The sequence below is a fragment of the Lampris incognitus genome, chromosome 11 (genome assembly GCF_029633865.1).
Source record: "Lampris incognitus isolate fLamInc1 chromosome 11, fLamInc1.hap2, whole genome shotgun sequence".
Taxonomy (NCBI): domain Eukaryota; kingdom Metazoa; phylum Chordata; class Actinopteri; order Lampriformes; family Lampridae; genus Lampris; species Lampris incognitus.
Window position 1 is genome coordinate 19,286,541 of NC_079221.1, and position 21,853 is coordinate 19,308,393.

General features: G+C 43.5%; 1 protein-coding gene across 9 annotated transcripts in view; it reads left to right on the plus strand.

Moving 5' to 3' along the window:
- Nucleotides 1-21,853, plus strand: part of tns1b (tensin 1b) — a 208,828-nt gene that overhangs the window by 85,639 nt on the left and 101,336 nt on the right. For all 9 annotated transcript variants that reach the window (XM_056289491.1, XM_056289488.1, XM_056289496.1 and 6 more), the window contains one exon: nt 18,114-18,152. In XM_056289491.1, coding sequence (XP_056145466.1) covers nt 18,114-18,152 — 39 coding nt within the window. The remainder of the gene's footprint in view (nt 1-18,113; nt 18,153-21,853) is intronic.

A 21,853-nucleotide genomic window follows, 5' to 3' on the forward strand; every position in this document is an offset into this window, starting at 1 on the left:
ATGGCGAGTGTTTGTGTGTGTATGTGCGTGTGAGAGCGAGAGATTGTGGTCATGTGTTGCAGCCTTTATGCATGTGGGCGTTTGTACAATAAGTATTACCTGCTACTTGGCTGTCCATTGTGAGTGGTACATAATTTTGTGTGTGGGCAGGAAGAATTAGTCATTATATTGCTGTACCAGCAGATCATGTGTGTATGTGTGTGTGTGTGTGTGTGTGTGTGTGTGTATATAAGTATATCCTGGTATTTCTGCTGTAGCCGGTTTGTCTGTGTGTGGTCTTCTGGGCTGTCTATGCTTTGTGGACTGTGGCCTGAGGCAGTGGCTGAAGTGACAGTGATTGCACATGGTCTCTTCTCTGCTGTCACTGATGACTTCTGACAATACACACAGAGGTGACACACGATGACAACCATACCTTTGTGTCCCCGTTGGGCTCGTACTGTGTGTGGTTGTGTGCTCTTTACAGTCAACAGTAGGTGGTATGCTTTGTGGGCTCACACATAACTGTGTGTACGTGCATGTGCAGGGGCATGACTTTAAGTTGTCTGTAGGTCATGTTTCAACCTTGCCTCACCTCTCTGACAGAAAGGTCAAAGCAGGCTTTGAAAACACAAGTGAAAAGTGTTTGGGGACCAAGGTTCATCTATCAGCAGCTGCTAGCACCAGCTAGATGTGACATGCTGCTGGACGTGTGGTCTGATCATTGATATGATAAGTCAGTATTGGTTATGTTCCATGGTTTGAAGGCATCTTTGTGTGTCTGTGTGTTAGATCATGCAGCAATGCTGATGATCATGCTACAATGCTTGCTCTTGCTTAATAGTTAATTTTGAAATGCTTGTGTTATTCTTTTGACATGATGCTTATATGTGCAGGTGTGTGCACATGTTGAGACAGCAAAGATGTGCATGTCTGTAATTTGTAAAAAAAAAACAAACTGTGTAAGTCAACTCCGTTCACAGGAGATTGCAGGGTGTGTGTGTCTGCAGCTACGAAACCGACCCTAGTGTTTCACAATACAGGACCTTGCAGTCCTAGCTGCACAGAGCACACCAGACATAGCCCCAAGCATGAGAAAACGACAGCAGTTTTTGGAATTTTTTGGCAGTTGGAGTCGTTGGAATTGCCTCCAATTTGCCTCAAATTAAGTAGAAAAGAGCAAGGCCACAGTTAGAAACGCAGGGCAATTTCATCAACGAATTGGCAAGTGAGCCCTGTTTGCGTTACTATATGTAGGCCTACAACCCTGAAGTAATGCTGACAGCTATGATTTTCACTGCCAACTGTTTGTGCGTGCATTTGTGTGTGTGTGTGTGTGTGTGTGTGTGTGTGTGTGTGTGTCCTTGTATGTACACTAGTACAGAAGGGTATTTTAGAAACTTCGAGGGTGCGATCACTGCATTAAACACTGCATTTTTTGAATTTGCTTCTTTACACGTCCCTCTGAGATGTGTGTACTTGTGCACATTTCACTAAGGAGCCAGAACACAGGAGCAGTCAAAACTGGTGCCCTTGGAGCCCAAAGCAATATGGTGTCTTGCTTGGTGACACTTTGACTGGGATTTACATATTGGCAGGAGTCAAACTTGTGTTTTTCCAGTTGCAGACTGTTCTCTTTAACTACCAGGCCTACTCAAAACATGCACATGGTTTTGATCCTTAATTTCAAGTACCAGACTATTCCTGGAATAATGGTCTACAGTTAAGAGCTAGAACTTATGTCTGTTCGTATGGTACAGTACACTACACAACTAAGTTCAGGTTCAACATTTAGTGGTTGAAGTGCACGTTTTGGAGTGAGTCATTAAGGAATGAATGTGAGAAAATGAATAATACTTGTAAGTAGTAATCCAAAAATGTATTCTAGCTATGGTGTGTGCTTCCTTGCTGTTGTTTTTAATGTCATCAAACCACCGAATACTAAACCTCTGTCAGAGATTATAAGTAGTCTTCTTCTAGTATTTTACTAATTAGCTGATGTGGGTGAGGTCAAGTCTATATCATCATAACTCTGTTAGGTATGCAAACCAATCACACGCTACTCTTCCTCTTAACTTCCCCTCTCTTCGTGACAAAATCCCTACCGTTTCACTTCGGTGTATCCCCAAATTCCTCGGAAGCAGTGGCCAATGCAAATGTAAACCAATACTGTACCGTCTCGCCCAGACAACGACATTACCCATGGTTGCTGTTTTGTGGGAATGCTGTGCATCCGTTGGCATGAAGCCCATAGCGGAGTGGGTTTCAGAGCAGACATTTTTCCTCATTACTATCTGCTGGGGAAGCATTGCTCCCGTCAACCCCCTCCGGGCAACCCATGATAGATGCCGACCCACAACCATATAGCCAGGGCAGGCTGATGAGCGGATGTGAGGAAATGGGCATTGTGTGTGTGTGTGTGTGTGTGTGTGTGTGTGTGTGTGTGTGTGTGTGTGTGTGTGTGTGTGTGTGTTCATGCATTCATGTGGATTCCTGTATGGGTGGGGATATAAGGCAGTGGTCCGCAGACCGTAAAAAGCCACCAGCTTGAATTCTCATGCTGCTCTGCTGATGTAAGCTCTGTGTGTGTGTGTGTGTGTGTGTGTGTGTGTGTGTGTGTGTGTGTGTGTGTGTGTGTGTGTGTGTGTGTGTGTGTGTGTGTGTGTGTGTGTGTGCCCCTGCATATCAGTGTATATGTGTTCTAGGTTTTATGTTGAGAGTTCAGCCTGTTGCATTACCAGAAGCTAGATTGCTTAGCATGTGTTAAGTGCCCCTTTGACTTAAATGTAAGACTTAAAAAAACAAAAAAAACAAAACTGCTCCTGGTTTGGGATTTGGAGGCTTATTTCAATTTGAATTATACAAACCACAAGAGGCATGGCCTGCAGAGTTACTCAGCCAAATATGGCTGTTTTGTATTGCCTTGAACTTCTTTGTCTGAAAAGGGTCTTTTCTTCTGCTCGGTGCTGTTGCTGTGGTGCAGTGGTCACCAATAGGGCCATTACAGCCGGTCAGTCAGGGGTGCGACAGACTCCTCCATCCTTGTAGGAAGTCAAACTTTGCCAGTTAACAATCATGAGGAATTTAATTGTTTTTGTTTTTTTTTGAAAATTATATCTGTTCTGTATTGACTGCTGTGAAATCGATAAATGAAACAGATGTACGGAGGTTTATTGTCAACATTTTTGCCTATCCAGCTATTAATCTGAAATATCCACAACCGCTTAGTTGTGGATATTCACATAACGTTCACAATAATCTTTTTCTGTTTTAAGAAGTCAGTATTTCTGTCCCTCGCCTTTCCTCACATCATGGTCACTCCGTTAGCTTGTCTACGCCAGCATACGGATAGCTACACTGTAATAGCAAGAGTGAGCGTCATTCATCAACTTTTCTTTTTTTGGGGGGGGGGATTTCCCCCTTTTTCACCCCAGTTGTACTTGGCCAATTACCCCATGCTTCTGAGCCATCCTGGTCGCTGTCCCACCCCCTCCGCCGATCCGGGGAGGGCTGCAGACTACCACATGTCTCCTCCGACACATGTGGAGGCGCCAGCTGCATCTTTTCACCTGACAGTGAGGGAGTTTCACCAGGGGGACGTAGCGTGTGGGAAGATCACGCTATTCCCCCCAGTTGCCCCTCCCTCCAGAACAGGTGCCCCGACCGACCAGAGGAGGCACTAGTGCAGCGACCAAGACACATACCCATGCAGTGAATTCAGGGGGCAGCCAGGAACTGCTGCTGCAGCTGGGAATCGAACCCGAGTATCCCAGACCATGGGCGACTGCGCTAACTAGTCAACTAAAGGGTCCGACATGTTCGCCAACGGCTAGTGAGTCTAGCGAGTCGTTACAGTAACCCCCTCCTTCGGGAAGCGCGTCCCCATGCGTAAACATATCAGCTCCCTCACGCCTCTGGGCGCACGTGCTTCCGATGGCCTCACGGTCTCACCATCCCACTTCTGACACCAATGTAGTGAATTCGGGGGCAGCCGGGAAGCGAACCGAGGTCGTCCGCACTGTGGGCGACTGTACTAACCAGTCAACTAAAGCGTCCGACCCATTAGCCAAGGGCTAGCGAGTCTAGTCATTCATGATCATTAAACCCACATCCGGCTTCCCATCCGCAGATACGGCCAATTGTGTCTGTAGCGACACCTGACCAAGCCGGAGGTAACATGGGGAATCGAACTGCAGATCCTCATGTTGGTAGACAACAGAATAGACCGCCACGCTACCCGGACGCCCTTCGTTCATCAACTCTGACACCTCTTCTAGTATTTGTTTTAACAGCCATCGATGCAACGTGTGTTTGTGTGTGTGTGTGTGTGCGCGCATGTGCACCTGTTTGTGTGTGTGTGTGTGCCTGTGTGTTTGTCTATTTTGTCTATCCCGAACTATTCAGTATTTTTTTTAAACTTCCTTTGTATTCTGCACTTAATTGATCAGTTACAATGCAAAGAAACGGAGAAAGAGAGGTTCGATGTGACAGAACTTGATCTTGTGTCCTTGATATGAGGACTTAAGAAAAGCTTTTCACTTCTGGCCAGGGACAGGGTATACTGATTAATGCTCACACTTCTTCATGAATGATTATACAAAAGAATGTATTCGATTAATACACAGAATGTATATGCCTCCTATCCAACACAGGTGTTGAGGTGATGTAAGAATTTGGATTTTTCCAATGAAGAAGAAGAAGAAAAAAAAGGATCCACTTTGCACAGCCAAAATGTGTGCACAGCGCACAGCAAATTATTTGCCCCTTTTGTCCTCTGGGCTCCATGCCGGCACGTGCTGTGAGTCCGCAATACATAAGTGACATAGATGATCGATATCAATGCCAAAGCATAATGCCTTACAGTTGGGCTTTTAGCATAATGAATAGAATCTTATGAGGCAAGGTAAAAGCCCTACACATTTGAAGGGTACTGTATCAGGGAATATTTATTAATATGGCAGTTACTTTATGGGTCACTTGGCACTCTGAAGTAGAGAAACTGCTATCACAAGCTCATAGAAAGACATTTAAGAGCCTTTTGCTTATGTGAAATGGAAAACTTGGGAAAAACAAACGCATATGCTTTTAAATTGTACGTTAATTGGAAACTATGATAACTTATTGCACTGACAAATTTAAAAAAGCCCATCAAATATGGCTGAAACTGGGCGTCTAGGTGGCGTGGCGGTCTATTCCGTTGCCTACCAAGATGGGGATCAGCGGTTCGAGTCCCTGTGTTACCTCCAGCTTGGGCGGGCGTTCCTACAGATACAATTGGCTGTGTCTGCAGGTGGGAAGCCAGATGTGGGTATGTGTCCTGGTCGCTGCATTAGCGCCTCCTCTGGTCGGTCGGGGGCGCCCGTTTGGGGGGGAGGGGGAAATGGGGGGGGATAGCGTGATCCTCCCATGCACTACGTCTCCCCTGGTGAAACCTCTCAACGTCAGGTGAAAAGAAGCGGCTGGCGACTCCACATGTATCGGAGGAGGCATGTGGTAGTCTGCAGCCCTCCCCAGATCGGCAGAGGGGGTGGAGCAGCGATCGGGATGGCTCAGAAGATTGGGGTAATTGGCCGGGGAGAAAATGGGGGAACCCCCCCCCCCAAAAAAAAATTGACTGAAACTGAAATGAATATGCTCATTCACTAGAATAAAAAAAGTCTCACGAAATATAACACACAGCATTTTTAACTTCAATGTTTATTGAAATTTGGCACTATAACCAAACTGGTGCACCAACCAGACCACAGTTATACATCTTCACAGAATTATTCAGACATTTGGGGTCCTTTGTTGATGTGTTTTTTTTTTCTTTTGTCAGAGAAATGTGTAAGTGTAACCATTCTTACTCCATTGAGTCCCATCCATCAAAGGGTCCAATGTGGCTGCTTGTTTGACATGTTTTGTACGGTACAGTATGACCCACAATCTTTGCATCTCAATGTTTGGCACAGAGAAGCAACCGGTGCCAGCAGCCTCAGACGAAAGCTATCCACAGACCCCTAGAATCTAATACCCCTTAAGTGGAGGAACTTCTCATTATATGCCTTAAAAAGGGAACATTGTGCTGAAACACATAATGATGGCTTTTTTTTTTAATGACTCCATGCAATCAGGTTTGCGGGTCCTGCCTTATATAATGTCCCTTTCTTCAACGGCGATTGCTGTTTGAAAGTAAGGAAGGAAGGCAACAGAAACAAGAGGGAAAAAAAAACCCTTTATATATCCGCTCTGTGGTTTCTTTCCCAGGCTTTGACGTGGCTTGTAAATATGACAAAAAAAGGGTTTGTGTTTGTGGTCATCCATTGACATTGTTCCCTGGTCAACATGATGACATCAGAACGGCAGATCGACTGTTCGCCAGAACTGTCATAACTGATGAGTTTGTATTTTTTGGCTCCTTACCACATTTCATCACTTTAGTAGAGGTACCCAGTTGGAAGGCCTTGTCTGACCCTTGCCGGCTTCCATCTCGCAAACATAGGTGCATTTTGCTTCAAAGCAATATGAGCCTTATTGAGTATGTCTCCTCCAATGAATCTCAGCCGAGGCAGTGTTATATTTGGGGAATGTGGAGGGATACGAAACATTAAACAGGCAGACCTAGTTATTTATCAGTTTTATTGTTGCCCTGATGCCCTCCAATTATACCTTTATTATGCCATGCTATGATAGATGGATGGAGACACCGAATTACACACACTGAAACTCGTCTGTTTAAGAGTAGACAAACATTTCTAGGTTGGTCATGACTAAGTGTTGGGAGTGTTCAAGGTTTATTCTGACGTTGCTTGTTTTTTTGGCCCTCTCGTGTCTAGTCATGATTTGTAATCAAATGAAGTGTTGTTTACTAGATACTAGAAGGTCAATCCTTCTAATATTACATGCCTCAAACTTTGTTACATATCACGGGCCTATAACTGTTTGCTGGAGAAGTATTTGAGTCATGATCTGAATCATCATAGCTCTATAATACACTGTATTAATATTTATATTGTCTTGTTGACCCCCATAGTGTGTTGCATCAGTAAATTATCATGGTGTTTCTGTGACATTCATCAGGGATGGAGTTCCCATCCAAGAATTTCAACTCTGAGGCCACACAAGCTGGTCTGTTCTTTCTTAACCAAAGTCTTGCTCTGGTTTAAGATGTTGGCCTTTAATTTCTTGCTGTGAACCTAATGGTCTCTGACAAGATGTCGTTCTTTTGAACTCCTGTGGTCACACACTACGTCACTGTACAGCTTCTTTTCAGATTTGTGGCTGATTTCCAGGACTGGTTCCTGGCAATGTTCCAAAGGAACAAGGAAGGGGAAATGCTTTATGGTAACAAATGACATCTCTCAAACTTTTACAATTCAGTTTTCATGGGACGGTGGAAGGAAAACATGACCACGGTGATGGTAATGCCATGCTCATGTAGTATGAGGGCACGATCACACATGCGTGAAATTAACATTGGCGAATATTCACCTCCCGTTCACTTCCATTCTATGTGAGTGAAGGGGCGAATAAAACATTCGCTTCTGAGGGACATCCGGGTGGCATGGCAGTCTATTCCGTTGCCTACCAACACAGGGATCGCCGGTTCGAATCCTCGTGTTACCTCCGGCTTGGTCGGGCGTCCCTACAGACAATTGGCCGTGTCTGCGGGTGGGAACCTGGATGTGGGTATATGTCCTGGTTGCTGCACTAGCGCCTCCTCTGATCGGCCGGGGCGCCTGTTTGAGGGGAGGGAGAACGAGGAAATAGTGTGATCCTCCCACGTGCTATGTCCCACTGGTGAAACTTCTCACTGTCAGGTGAAAAGAAGCAACTGGCGACTCCACATGTATCTGAGGAGGCATGTGGTAGTCTGCAGCCCTCCCCGGATCGGCAGAGGGGGTGGAGCAGCGACCGGGATGGCTCGGAAGAGTTGGGCAATGGCCAAGTACAATTGGGGAGAAAAAGGGGGGAAAATCCCCCCCCCAAAAAAAAAATTCGTCGTTTCTGGTGGCAAAGCAAATTTGCACCTTCGCTTCATGTGGATTTCAACTTTGGTGAACTTTGGTGAATTTGCAAATTTTCTTTGCCACCGGAAGTGAATGTTTTATTCACCCCTTCGCTCGCATAGAATGGAAGTGAACGGGAGGCAAATTTTCGCTAGTGTTAATTTCACGCCTGTGTGACCATAAAGGATTTAGGGTTGATTCGCATTTGGCTAAATCAGTTTAAAACATAATAACTTAAAAACTTTTCCCGCACAATAGAGCAATTATTCTTAACAATGTGTATGAACTTGATCATACACTTGGCATCTGTGCAACAAATTTTATGTTCAAATAACAAAGCCTTTTCAATGGAAAATGTGGTTCATGACGGGGAAAAGAACAGAATGTAAGTTCCTAGCATTCACAGCTCTATATTGCAGCTTGAGGTAAGACCTTTTCCATGCCCTCCATGAAACAAGTCATCATCGCACCATGTGAACACTATGTGAAATATGTGTCCTATGTGCATTTGCCAGCACTTTGGGGGTGGGGTCTCTTATCATTCCCTAATGTCTCTCTCAGGAATGTTTATAGAAAGCAGACATGTTTCCATGGTTTTGCCAGAAAGCCCTCGTGTTGTTGTTTGCTTTCCATGCCTGATTGATGGGGAAGAGGACCGGGTCTCCAACATAAAGGCAGGAAATGCTGGTGCCAGGTTCCTGAATCACTCTCCATGCAGCTGCAACTCACTGGCTAATGTACTAAAAGTCAAGGAGTGCTGTTTGTTTATCCTCAGCCGTGGCTTGGTCCTGAGCTGTGTTTGTGTACAGTGTTACTGTTGCACCATGTACCTTCTCTGTGGTTTTACTATAATATTGCAGCTTCAGAATCACAACTATAAATCTGTTGCTCACACGCTGATCAGTTTGACCCTTTTTAAACTAGAAATTTGCTTTCCACTGTTGTACATAACCTACATACTTCATTTTCATCAACCTTCTTTGTCCTGATGTTTTTTTTTTCTCTCTTCTTTATCCACATAGAAGTCCTAATCATTTGGTGTGACTCAGTTCTCAATACTTGTTTAACTGTACTGACGACAGCTTTTCAGCATTACGCAATCAAGTTTTTTGGAGTAGTCAGCTTACAGATGTTCTTGCAAAACCGTCCACTTGTCTAAGACCTACTAATAACTGTTGTTTCTGCTCAATGTGATTTCAATATTTGCTCTGGAAACACCGTGCAGCAGTGATTAATGCTTACTGGAGGCAAGTTATGCAGCAGGCATGCGGTTTTGTATATGCTTTAGTATTATTTTATAGAATTCAATTATGGCTCAATTTACTCTAACATTAGAAATTCTGAATGATTATGTGCAAAACAAATTATACTGAGAGGTAGACAGAAAGAGATATGTCTCGGAAAATACAAACACTCCATTATAGCCAAACATGAAAAATTTCTGTATAGCTAAGAATTTTCATTCCCCCTTGCTGATTTAAGCATAATTTAAGCATAAAGAGGAGCAATTGTGCACGGGGGGGCGTGTTTGACGGGCAGAGAGAGAGAGAGAGAGAGACTGTTTGGATCAAATTTATCATTAGCATCTGAAACTCATCTGTCCAGAGTGCGTAGGCATGCGCGGGTTAGTTTGTGTGGTAGTTGACCTCTTGTGTTAATGTAAGAGGGGACTATCCTCCCCTCCAAGGGGCTTTCGATTGGCCCATAACTCATCCTGTTTTAGTGCACTGAGTGCCAGCATGGTTGGCTCTTAACGCAGGCTCACCTCAGCTTGTCCAGTTCTCCTTATGGCAACAACTGCTGCCTTCCAAAGACTAGGGATTAAGTCAGCATGGTTTAGTATTGTAGCGGTTATTGTTGAAAGTGAGCAGACAAAATGAGAATGAAGAACAGACTAATGTTCTAGAGTAGACGCAAAGTTGTTTTTTTCTAGTGCATAGATTATATGCTTCAAAATATCAGACAGGATGATATAATGTTATGGTTTGTCCTGTGGTAAAGCCTGCATTCTACTATATTATAATACTATATAATGGTAATATGTTATCATTACTTTGAATTATAACAACAGTAACTGTAATAACCACAATATCATGTGGTTAGTATGTAGTGTATCCAAAGTCATACAACACAAGAATAAAAAAACTGTCAATAAATGCCAGTAAATGCCTTTGTCTGGCTTTGGACTGGCTGGTTTCTGATCTGGCAGTCAATTCCATTATTTGAGGGTAATTAACTTTTGTTAATTGAACTGATTCAAACCAGTTTTCCTTGAGCTGATGAATTTTGTATCCTGGATTTGGTTGCGTCCTGCAATCTCTTCTTTCTGAATGTACCAGAAGTCTCTGCGTCTCTGTCTTTTAGTCTCTTATCTCTCTCGTCTTTCTTGTTTTTCTCTCTGCCTGTCTCTACTTGTGTATCTTTTGGTATCTTCCGTTTCTCTCTGTATCTTCTGTTTGTCTTTGCCTCTGCAGCAGTCTCTCACTTCTTTTTCTACTCCTGTCCCCTTCTCTCGCCAACCCCCAGTTCTCCATCTCTGCCGTCCTCTCATGCCCCCTCCTAACCCCCCCTCCCAACTCCACTTCCTCCATGGCTCCCCTCCCTCTACCACTTGGACTTGTGCCAGAGAGTGAGAGCCATGCTAAATGTGTAAATCAGCGCACTGGTAAATACCGTCTCTCAACTGAAAGGGCCTGGGAAGCGAGTGTGACCCCTGCTGTAACTTTGGAACAAAAGAAACAAGCTGTAGCTTCTCCCCTCTCCGTGCCTTCAGTCCTGCCAAACAAAGACGGGGTGAGAATGAGCAGGCGCTCCGGCTGGTCAGGAAGGCTGCAGAGGCCACTTGAGCCTTGGCCATGGAAAGAAAGCATGGTAGGGATCTATTGATGATGTCAGAGCCCACTGAACATATGTATTCACACAAACCAACACATATATAATGTAATACACACACACACACACACACACACACACACACACACACACACACACACACACACACACACACACACACACACTGGTAAATGTGTGTTTGGAGAACGGCAATTTGTTGTGTAGACTTCCCAGAGTCTGATGTAATCAATCAGTCTGGGATGTTCCACACACCTCCTACAGACAGATAAAAAAAGACTGTAGATCATAACTCTCACCCAGATAGACAAAACGCAGAGAAGTTAAGGAGTTAATGACTAGAGAGAGAGTGTGAGAGAGAGAGAGAGAGAGAGAGAGAGAGAGAGAGAGAGAGAGAGAGAGAGAGAGAGAGAGAGAGAGAGAGAGAGAGAGAGAGAGAGAGAGAGAGAGAGAGAGAGAGAGAGAGAGAGAGAGAGAGAGAGTGTCATAAGTCATAAGTAAGAGGCAAGGGCACTGGTTTACTGCAAGGGCAAGAGATTCTTACTGACTGCTCATACAGCAACACATGTTGCCTGTAATCTGATAAAGTGATGTTTTAATTTTGGATATCCCCTCTCAAATCCATCATTGAATACAGAAACACTGGGACAACCAGAATGAAAGGGAGTGACAGAGAGAGAGAGAAACAGACAAGCAGTGAGTAGGCATGAACACCTGGTTCCAAGCTCTCCCATCATTCTTTTGCGGTTTGATAATATACCAATAAGTCCATACGGACCAGGACTCTGGCACACTCCACCACCACAGCCACAGAAAGCCTTCTGTTATTGGTTACGCCTCACAAATTGAATTTGCACACTGAATAGTTCTGCTGGGACGTGCCAGATGCAAGGATCTGGATAAACATAAAAGTACTCAGGGCAGCCATGTGTTTATATGCCAGCGCAGAGTCCAGGGAAGGCTTTAGTGGCAATGCACAGCCCTGCTTTCTTTTCCATGGTGGAAATAAACTAACTTGCTCAGCAATCGATTCATTGCTTTGTTATGATAGCTTGGAGCGTGGCTGGAATGCACTTTTCTCTGCCCTAAACTGTCACTTTGCACAACGTGGTTTTCCTAAATAAGGTTTATGATTTACAGACATAATAAGCAGAGCAGGGGTCTTACTGTAAGTTGTTTACCCAAAATGATGAGTCCTGAGATGTGTAGCGCGCAAAACTGATAACGTCATTAGAAGGTCCATCAGCATATCCAGACCCGGGGGGGACTGACCGTGGTTACGTAATTCGACTGCATCAGGAGTGTCTTAGTAGCTAGCAGGAAGCCGACTGGAAGCAAATGGTGTCCCACAAGCCGGAATTGTCTGACATGGACTTTTGTCTGCAGGAAATGGACCTTGGTTTAATGCTGTTAACACAAGCATGTATGGAATGCTCCAACACAGTTACCCTTTATTATATTACACTCATTTGGACACTCCCGATAGCATCAACACACTCGCGGCTGACCCCCCCCCCCCCCACGCACCACAGTGCACTGACAAAGGCTTTGTGTAGATTTCCATGTAAATTCAAAAGGGTACATGGGAGCCCCCGTCTTCCCTCCTCTCCACAATATATTTAGCTTTAGAGATTGTTTCCATGCCTGATTCAGATGCTATCCACATGGTTGCATGATACTGATGCGTTCTGCTCTGTCACTGTGAGCAGTATCCTCATTGGGGTTTGGCTGATACCTTGATTGGCCTTTGTTCTGTTTTCTAACGGGAGATCAATAAAGTAATATTGGTGCATCCCTAATTGTTGCTTCATATAACACATACATACAATTGTGAGGCAAAAAAACAGTAGCAAGGTTGGTTTTTTTTTACACTTTTAACTGCCTGAATTAGTAAAACGGTGGGTTTGCCACAATTTGTGATACTGTATATACAATAGATTTGATTTTGTAATGCAATATGGGTCTCACCACTCATATGTGCCTGCTTCCCATCACAATGTTAATTGTTCTCCAAGTTGCAAGGAAAAAGGAAGTCTAGATTAAAGATTGTTGTAGGTTGTTTGTTTTTTTCCACAAGGGAGGCAACCGTAGGCACTGGCTTAAGAATAGTTTTTTACATTCAAAGTGTTTTTAGGTACAGTTAAGTAACATTGTCCAGTTTAAAAAAAAAATCTATTAACGCCTCTTATTACCTCTGTGGCCGCAGAATTTCCAGAGTGTTTTCCCCAAGGCTATGTCAGACATTCATCTCAAATGGTGGCTTCCCTCCTCTTGACCTGTGGTGAGCCCTCTGCTAAGTGCTCACCTGCACCCAGCCTTTAGATAAATACTCCCCATGGTTTCCGGAAACGACTGGCTTTGAGTACTATTCCAGACTGGATGGGGTGCAAGGTTCCACTCAAACTTAAACGGCTGATTAGCATGAGGGAGAATGCGAGCTATTCAGGCGTGGGTACCCTCTGTGCGACCTTTGTGGCAGGGGTTGTGTTACTGCGGCGACGCTGTGGGCGGGTTATCTGGGATGATGAATTTAGAAAGTTATTGGAGTCATTGACGCCACTGATTTGCATGTCATTTCTATAGAAAGTGGTATCCTTCCGTAACCCCTGGTTCCTCCGGCATAACCAACTATTTGTATAGCACAAATGAAACACTCATGCATTCCATTCAGCTTGATGTCAGCTGCCAGAGCTTTTTTGGTTGCAGACTTCTTCTTAAAGAAGCTCTTTGTATGAACTCCACTCCCTCCTGCAGGGTGAATGTCACCAAAATGACACTTTCACAGCTTGCAGCTTTTCTTTCACTTCATTCATTTATTACAGTATGTCAAATGTTGTGATGTCTGATAGCTAAATCTCTCTATGCATGGCTGTCGCTGTCACTACATTTTACTGTTCGGTTGCATGATCACTGACTGGAGACTATAAGACTTTGTATGTTTGTTTTGACTCAACAGTTGCTTAAATGATACTCTGTTTATCATCACACCTAGGTAAAATAGCTACCTATGCTCTTGCCTCTGATTTCAATTAACTCACACCTAAAGCAGAACCAATTATTTATCAGGGGAAAGTTGACTGAGCACATATGTTGTTTTAGAGTAAAGCCCTGTTTCAAACATTCACAACTGGATGCTATACTGTACAAATTTAGTGTGCTCATTGGTCAATAAGCAGTGATGAGGGATTAAGTGCCTTGCTAAAAGGCACCTTAATTGCAGCTGTTGTAGGGGAGAAGTATAATCCATTTTCAACAACTGCTTTCTCATAAGGCATCAAACCATAGGGCGGGGTACCTCCGTTATGAAGTTGATCTTCTGAGAATGTGGTTTACAGGCTAAAGGTCAATTCATGCTTCCCGCGTCCGCGTATCCACTTTGGTCCGCTTTGGTCCGGGTGACATAAATGTCATCATCTGCGTATGCTCTAGATAACAAAAAGGAGGCTTGTTTTGAAGAGAGGTTGTGTGAGGAGATCCACTGTCACCCACATTTATATAATTCGTCTTTGAAAGAATGCAAAGACAGCCAAATGGCATTGATCTCCTGGCGAGAAATCGCGCAAACGCTTGGGAGAGATGAAAATGCTTGATGTCAAAAATGATGACAAAAGTGACACACCAATGCTATGGTTCATTATCGCCAGCAACTGGAATGCAGTGTGGATCGGGAAATACTTGCGTGGAACGCCAGACCGACGCGGACTCAATTGTAGTATGAATGGAACCGCATGCGCGTCCATGCGACTGGTATAAGTCTGCAGCTGTCCGCAGATGTGGAACGTGGAAAGTATGTCCGAGCCTTAAATGGAGACAGATGAGTATGCCCATGTTGCTTAGTGTCATTCAGGTATGGATTGGGAAGGAATTAAGAAACATTATTATAATTTTACCATGATAAAACTTTAAGAAAAGTATGCCCTTGGTTGGTTTAAGGCTCATGATAAGCCATACATCTAATGCTCATTTTGACTTTGGCAGAATTTCTGCAGAGCTTGGATTTTTGGTCACAAACTCTCATGGCTAAGTTCATTATTACCTTGTGTCGTACAAGTTGTTTCTGAATGTAGGTTGACTAGCTTTCTCCAGCATACACCCATGGGCAGAGGCTGTGGCCTGGTGTCAGTACTCACCCTACCCTGGGTGAAGGACCAGGAAAACATGCAGATCCCTTTTTGACAGCAGAGCCTCTGAGAGGAGGACAGGGTGATGTCATGTATGGAGTGCAATGGACATAGTGCTAAGGAAGAGCTGATGGGAGGGTGAGAAAGGCTAATGATGGAGGGGAGATATGAGGGTGACTGTGATATTGTAGCCTGTCAACTCAAGACGCACTCCAAATTGCCAGCAGACATTCTCAAACACAGATATGCATTCCAATGCATTGCCATCATGCCTTTAGGGCCTTGATGGATGGGACTTTTTTTGGTAATTCTGAGGGGGAACAGTACCCATGAAGTCCTTCTGCATGGTTGCTTGGGAACTTGGTAACACTTTGTAACTAGGAACCATTTTATTTTAACATGTATCTCAACTTTTTCACCTGGTGCTGGGAATATTTTGTTGTCGATCTATATTATCTAAATCGTCGCTGAGCGCATTCACCACCAACACTTAGCAGCTCACAAGCATGCCTGCAAGGGCTTTGAGGGAGTAGGAACTGCTACTGTATCTCAGCTTGGCTTACAGGACCACCTTTTTTATATCAGGGGTATCAGATGCTTCATGAACAGTTGGGGAGTGAGTGATTTTTTTTTCAAGATAAGGGTGGTTTCCTGTTTAGAGTTATGATTCCTGTATCCCAGCTGGGGTTTGTGTAATGGCTATCAAAGTAACAAAGACTCCCATGACCCAAAGTGACTCACACATCCTCTACCCCTGTGAAACCAATTAGCTTACTTCACACTGCAATTGCCACCATCCAGTGTTGCTTTAGGCTTGATCCAGAAACATCTGTAGCCATCCTTTGTCAGCAGGCACACAACTTGAAATTGTTTGGTGATTCAAATGATGCAAAACCCAATGGTAACCATGCTAGCTGTTTGTATATTTGCTGATTTGGGCTAAGTTACATGATACCCTAATGTACGGTATGACGTAAATGGAGGAAATCACAGAGCCTGCACAGTCTGTATCTTTATATTACGTGTGTGTTCATTTGCTTGCACATCCAATACTTTTCATAAACTCATCGCTGCCTTTCCTATTTGTTTTTATTTGGTACACAGAAAGAGGAATAAGATTTAAGCCGTTTTAAAATCTTTTTAACGGATGGATTTTCCCCCCTACCAGTCGATTCAGATTCTAATACCTGTTTGTAGCCTTGAGGCAAATGTGTGATATATCAAGAGAGAAAGTTAGAATATTTCTAAGTGGGAAGGATTTAATGGTGTTTCTGTGAGCAGACAAGCAGGAATGTGCCTGCTTCAACAGCAACACAAAGCAGACACCTAGAAGCAGAGCCCTTGTGTTCATGCCGTAAGACACAGTTATTGCAGGATTGGCCTCTTGACTAGAAAGGTGCTTTCAGAGGTCAACAGTTCTGATAACCTACAGGCTGGTATAAGCCTAACCTTGGACAGCTAAAACAGACAGCAGAGCTAGCTCCTGGATAGTTATAACAGAACTGTGTACAGTTGAAGCACGATGGCGTGTTTTTCAAAATGAACAAACCTCAAAAGCTAATTTACCCCATGCCATTAATTTTCCAGTTATTTTGTTGTGAATGCCCAAATTTAAGGGTGGTGGTTTATAAAATAATTGTTGCAAGGAGGATTTGGCATTATGGAAAAAAAATCTTCTGATTTAACTTGTGAAAAATAGCTGTTCAGGGCAAAGGGACAGATGCAAGACATGCACAGGAAGGGGACATCCGTGGTGACATCCTGATCAGCTCATCATCCTCATCAAGTCCCCTCAAAATACTTCATCTCAATGTTCGTGTTTGACTCCATTATCATTATACTCTTCCTGTTTATCAGCTGCAGTCCTTGTGCTTTCCCTCCAATCTCTGGGACTAATTGTGATAATTGTTGGAGTGATGATCGGATTTACCCAGACAGTCGATAGATCAGTTTTAGTGGACTCTGGGCTAGAGTGATCCCCAAACACCGACTTCCCAATACTGGTACTAGTGAAGCAGGACGCTTAGGAAAACCCAATCCCATTTTGAGAGAAAGCTGTTAGCTTCATAGTTAGTATATTAAGCTGTTGTATTGAAGACATTTTCACGTTTGATTATTGTTTTTACTCAATCATTGATTGATTCTTAAAAGTAGTTCTTACCCATCTTAGCCACTGAAAAAAAGTGATTGCCACTAAAGCAAACATTTTTCATGTTAACACCATCATGGATGTCTGTGCTTAATTTAGCCTGTCCTGCTTCCATTTCAGTTCTACAATATTTGCACCTGTGGTGTTTGTGGAATAATTGCCAAGTGCTGTCTAATAACAGTGAAGTTGGCTTATTAAAGTACCTGACTTTGCAGCTGTGGGATGTAAAGATCCAGAGTATTTTGCAAAGCCTAACCAAAATGCGTACCGATATAAGACAAAGTCGGGGGTAGTACCATAATAGTGTTCAGTTTTTTTTTTCAAGATTCTTTATTTGTTACGTCTCATTATGCAAGTACAAGAGAGTAACATTCCTGTATTTCGGCTCCTCAACACTGCAGCAACAATAGTAATAAACAACAACAAAACAGAACAATAAAGCAGTGATAATAATAGTGTGTGGTGTATGTAGGGTGCTTGTGTGTGTGTGTGTGTGGAGGCCCAGCCTTAATAAATGTGCATATGCGTTTGTATATTTGTGTGTTTGTGTATGCCAAGCTACGTCTGTGTGAGTGTGTTTGTGTGTAAACTGATGATCCGTTGGAGACCATAGCTCAGTACCAGTCCAGCACCAGGCTTAGTGTCTTTAATGTTTTTTAAGGAGATTTATAGTTTTACACTTAATATAGGTTTCATTGCTAAAGTTACATTCTCAGAATAATGCAGCTTCTCATTCTTATTAAGATGCAACCTAATAAAGAAGCGTTGTGATATGTGGAACAACTCAAGTGCTGTATGTTCTGTTGAAGTCCAGTCATATACTACACAGGAGTCAAGTTGCTGTTAGATGAGCATGATACTGAGGGTGGTGAGGTATGTTGAAACAACAGCCACCCAACTTGAACAACTATCTCTGTGTGCTTTAAGGTCTAATTGTTCAAAAAGATTTAATTTGTCACCTTTTTAAATGAGGAAATATAACTACAAATAATAAAAACAATAACTGATGTGCTTTTTCATTTTTAGGTGTCTTCGACTTGTGTTCCTGCAACAAACTACGAGCTGGTAAGTCACTCTTTCACCTTCTTCTTGGACCGCTTATAGACACTCTCTCCAATGAACATTGAGATCTTTTCCCAGAGTAGAATGTATACAAACCAGAACAGGAAATGAACACCAGCCATCAGCTACATTTTAAAAGTTGAATTTTTTCTTGATAATTGGTAATTCTGTTAGAGTGACGGTCAAATGCAGGTGGGGTGTCCGGGTAGCATAGCGGTCTAGTCTGTTGCCTACAAACACGGGGATCACTGGTTCGAATCCCCGTGTTACCTCCAACTTGGTCGGGCGTCCTTACAGACACAATTGGCTGTGTCTGTGGGTGAGAAGCCGGCTGTGGGTATGTGTCCTGGTCGTTGCACTATTGTCTCCTCTGGTCAGTTGGGGTGCCTGTTTGGGGGGGGGGGGACTCGGTAGAATGGCGTGATCCTCCCACGCGCTACGTCCCCCTGGTGAAACTCCTCACTGTCCGGTGAAAAGAAGCAGCTGGCGACTCCACATGTATCGGAGGAGGCACGTAGTAGTCTGCAGCCCTCCCCGGATCGGCAGAGGGGGTGGAGCAGCAACCGGGACGGCTTGGAAGAGTGGGGTAATTGGCCAAGTACAATTAGGGAGAAGGGGGGGGTGCAGGTGGACAGTATTTCTTTGTATTCTGTGACTAAAAATAATCATGAAAATGGATCTATTGGTGATCCACGATTGCTCGATTAAAAAAAAAAAAAAAGACACAAAGGTTTACAGCTCGTATAAAAAAAGTTAGAAACGCTGCGTCCATTTGTGTATCATGAAGTCCGTAACCCTTCTAGACAACATTACATTTTTTGAGATGTACTGTATCCCGGGCATGCAATAATTTTGCGAAGGCAATAAAAAACTTTAGCTTGCGACGTTGCCTTATTTGGTGCTGGCGTTAGACGCTGGGTTGGGATTGGAAATGACTCGCTCATGCTGTTGCGTTCTCTCTTTGTTGTGTGTTTAAATGTTTTAGGGTACTTGGCAAACCAAGAAAAACATTTAGTGTCCTCATTTCTTCTCGAGCATTGAAAATATTCCCCCCCAAACTTCTTTCTTTCATAAAAGCTTCTGTAATTAAGCTAAAGCAGCTTGACGGATGCTTTGTGGATGGAGACGTCTGTTCAGGACATGCAGCGTAGCAGCACAATAAGGAAAACTTCCTTGGGTATATGCCATAGGCCAATTCTTGACCAGAGCTCTTGTGATTTGAGAAAATAAAAGGCCCTAAGAGAAATGGAGGTGTCTTGTCACGCCATCGTACAGTAGTTATGGCTTGCCTCCGCTGGACGTGAATGTACATCTCACTTCAGTTTAATGATGTGAACGTTGCCACCTTGTTGCTGTTTTCTTTTTTGAATGGTGTTTGTCATACATGTTATTGGCTATTTCTTGGAACAAATGTGCAACATTTTTCCAGACATGCATTACCCATTGATAAAGAAGTACTATACATATAAATATCTACTTATGTATACTTGTTTATCTATATCTACATCTGTCTCTATAGAGGCACAAAGCCATAATTTTTAAATATTACACTTGTTTCGTGTATGGATTTGTAGCTCAGTTCGGCTACAGCTCAGTTGGAATTTTCCACCAAGCCCCAAAACTATTAGTTAGAGAGGCATTGACTTTGTCACCAGCTACCCTGTTTTACTTTTATACCGTACACAACATCACCAGGGAAAAAAGGCTGGAGGAAAAAGAAAATGCAGAAAATGTCCCTCCTCTCTCCTCTGCTCTGTTTGCCAAAAGGAGTTGCCCTAGAGGCACTGCTGGCTGCATTAATGTTGCTGATTGCCCTCGTAAACACTGATGAGCTAAGATGTAAAACACTCCCTGACATACCTTTTTACCACATGGGTGGGGGGGAGAAAACAAAAAACAAACAAACCAAAACACCCCAAAAACAAAACCAAACCAAGGCCAGCCAAGTTGTCCTTCACAGGCGTGCTGAAGGAAATGGCAATCGTTCTGAAGGCCAGTGATGGCTGTGTTTTGTAATGTGGTACACTAGGGCCAGATGGAGGACATGACCACGGAAGAATCAGGAAGTGTGTGAGGTACAGTAGATTTAGACTGAACACCTGCCCAGATCTGTTGGGTATTGCATAATTTTCAGTTGCACCAGCCAGGCTGAAGGGTGGATGAAGTTCTTTCTGACCCCAGGAGCAGAGCTCTGTTACATACAAATTGTTTGGAGTAACGCTAAGTTGTTTTTAAATTCATTATCTACTAGATTAGTAATGCAAATAAATGTTTGTGACTGTGTGTTTATATGTAAGCGTCTACGCACATCTATGTGTTTATTATGCATGTCTCTTCCACATTGCTGTTTATTGTATTTGTGCAGATGTGTGTACTTGTGTTTATCTCATCTTACAGGTGTGCATGCCTGGTGGCTCTGCTGTATGACAGATGGTGTGTGTTTACATGTGGATGTGTCAGTTGTGTGTGTCTATGTTTGTTCTAAGTAGCAGAGCACTGGCCTGGGGCTTATATCTCCTCGACTACAACCCCTTGTTTGGTGAATTACTCTGGTGAATTGGTGAGAGATAGAGAGAGAGAGAGAGAGAGAGAGAGAGAGAGAGAGAGAGAGAGAGAGAGAGAGAGAGAGAGAGAAGTGATTTATTGGCCTACTCAGGTGCAGACTGATGACAGTGTTAACTATACATTTCCTTGCATGGAGAGTAAAAGTGGAAAATTATAAATTGTTTCTGTTCTGGATCCAGACATTCGGCGGAGATGCTTAGAGGTGTGTCACCGTCATACGTTTATCAGCATACACTAATGCTCCAGACTGAAGGAAGTCCATTGAGGAGATGGATTTAATCCTAATGATGATGGTAATTTGGATTCCTGTCTACAGAATGGATCAAGGCTGTAGTGTGCAGGCTGTATAAATACCTGTCCAAGATAACACACCAGCAGTGTCCAAGAAGTTAAAAAACAAAAACAAACCTCTAGTCATAATCTAACTCTAAAAACCCATTGGAGCGTGTGTGTGTGTGTGTGTGTGTTTGGGGGGGCATTGCAATTTGCGACACCTTTATGATGACTGTTGCTGAGTAATTGGGGAGTCCTCTCTATTCGCAGTGATGACAGAATTGTCTGCTACCCAACAAGCGCTCACACTTGGATGTGGGTGACATGCTGTGAAGCGTGTCGAGCATTCCTTAGTCGTGTCCTGAGACTGAGCCAGAACTGCCAGGGATAGCCTCTATTTTGGAGAAACAGAAGGCACTTGGTTCCCTCGGTGGGTTAGAGGGTAATGTTTGATAGACTGAGCAGAAACATCAGGATTTTGGTGAGGCATACCGCAATATAAGCAGATTGCCCCCTACACACAGACACACACAGACACACACACACACACATGCACAAACCCACATATGCACACACAAACACACACACACACACACACACACATAAATCATGCGTGCACAAGTATGCAAGTGTGCACGTAGACAAAACCATAAACCACTAACACTTACGTCAACCAGTTTTTCTTTTTTCTTTTTTTTCTTTTTTTTTTTTTACAGTTTTCGTCTAGTGAAGGAACATTGCCAGTACATTGCTGAGTAATGACTGTAGCTACGGGCAAAGATGGACTAGATCCGGGCCAATTAGCCCTATGTTTAGAACCGCACATATTTTACTGATGTGCCCTATTACGCTCTGTATACAAGTAC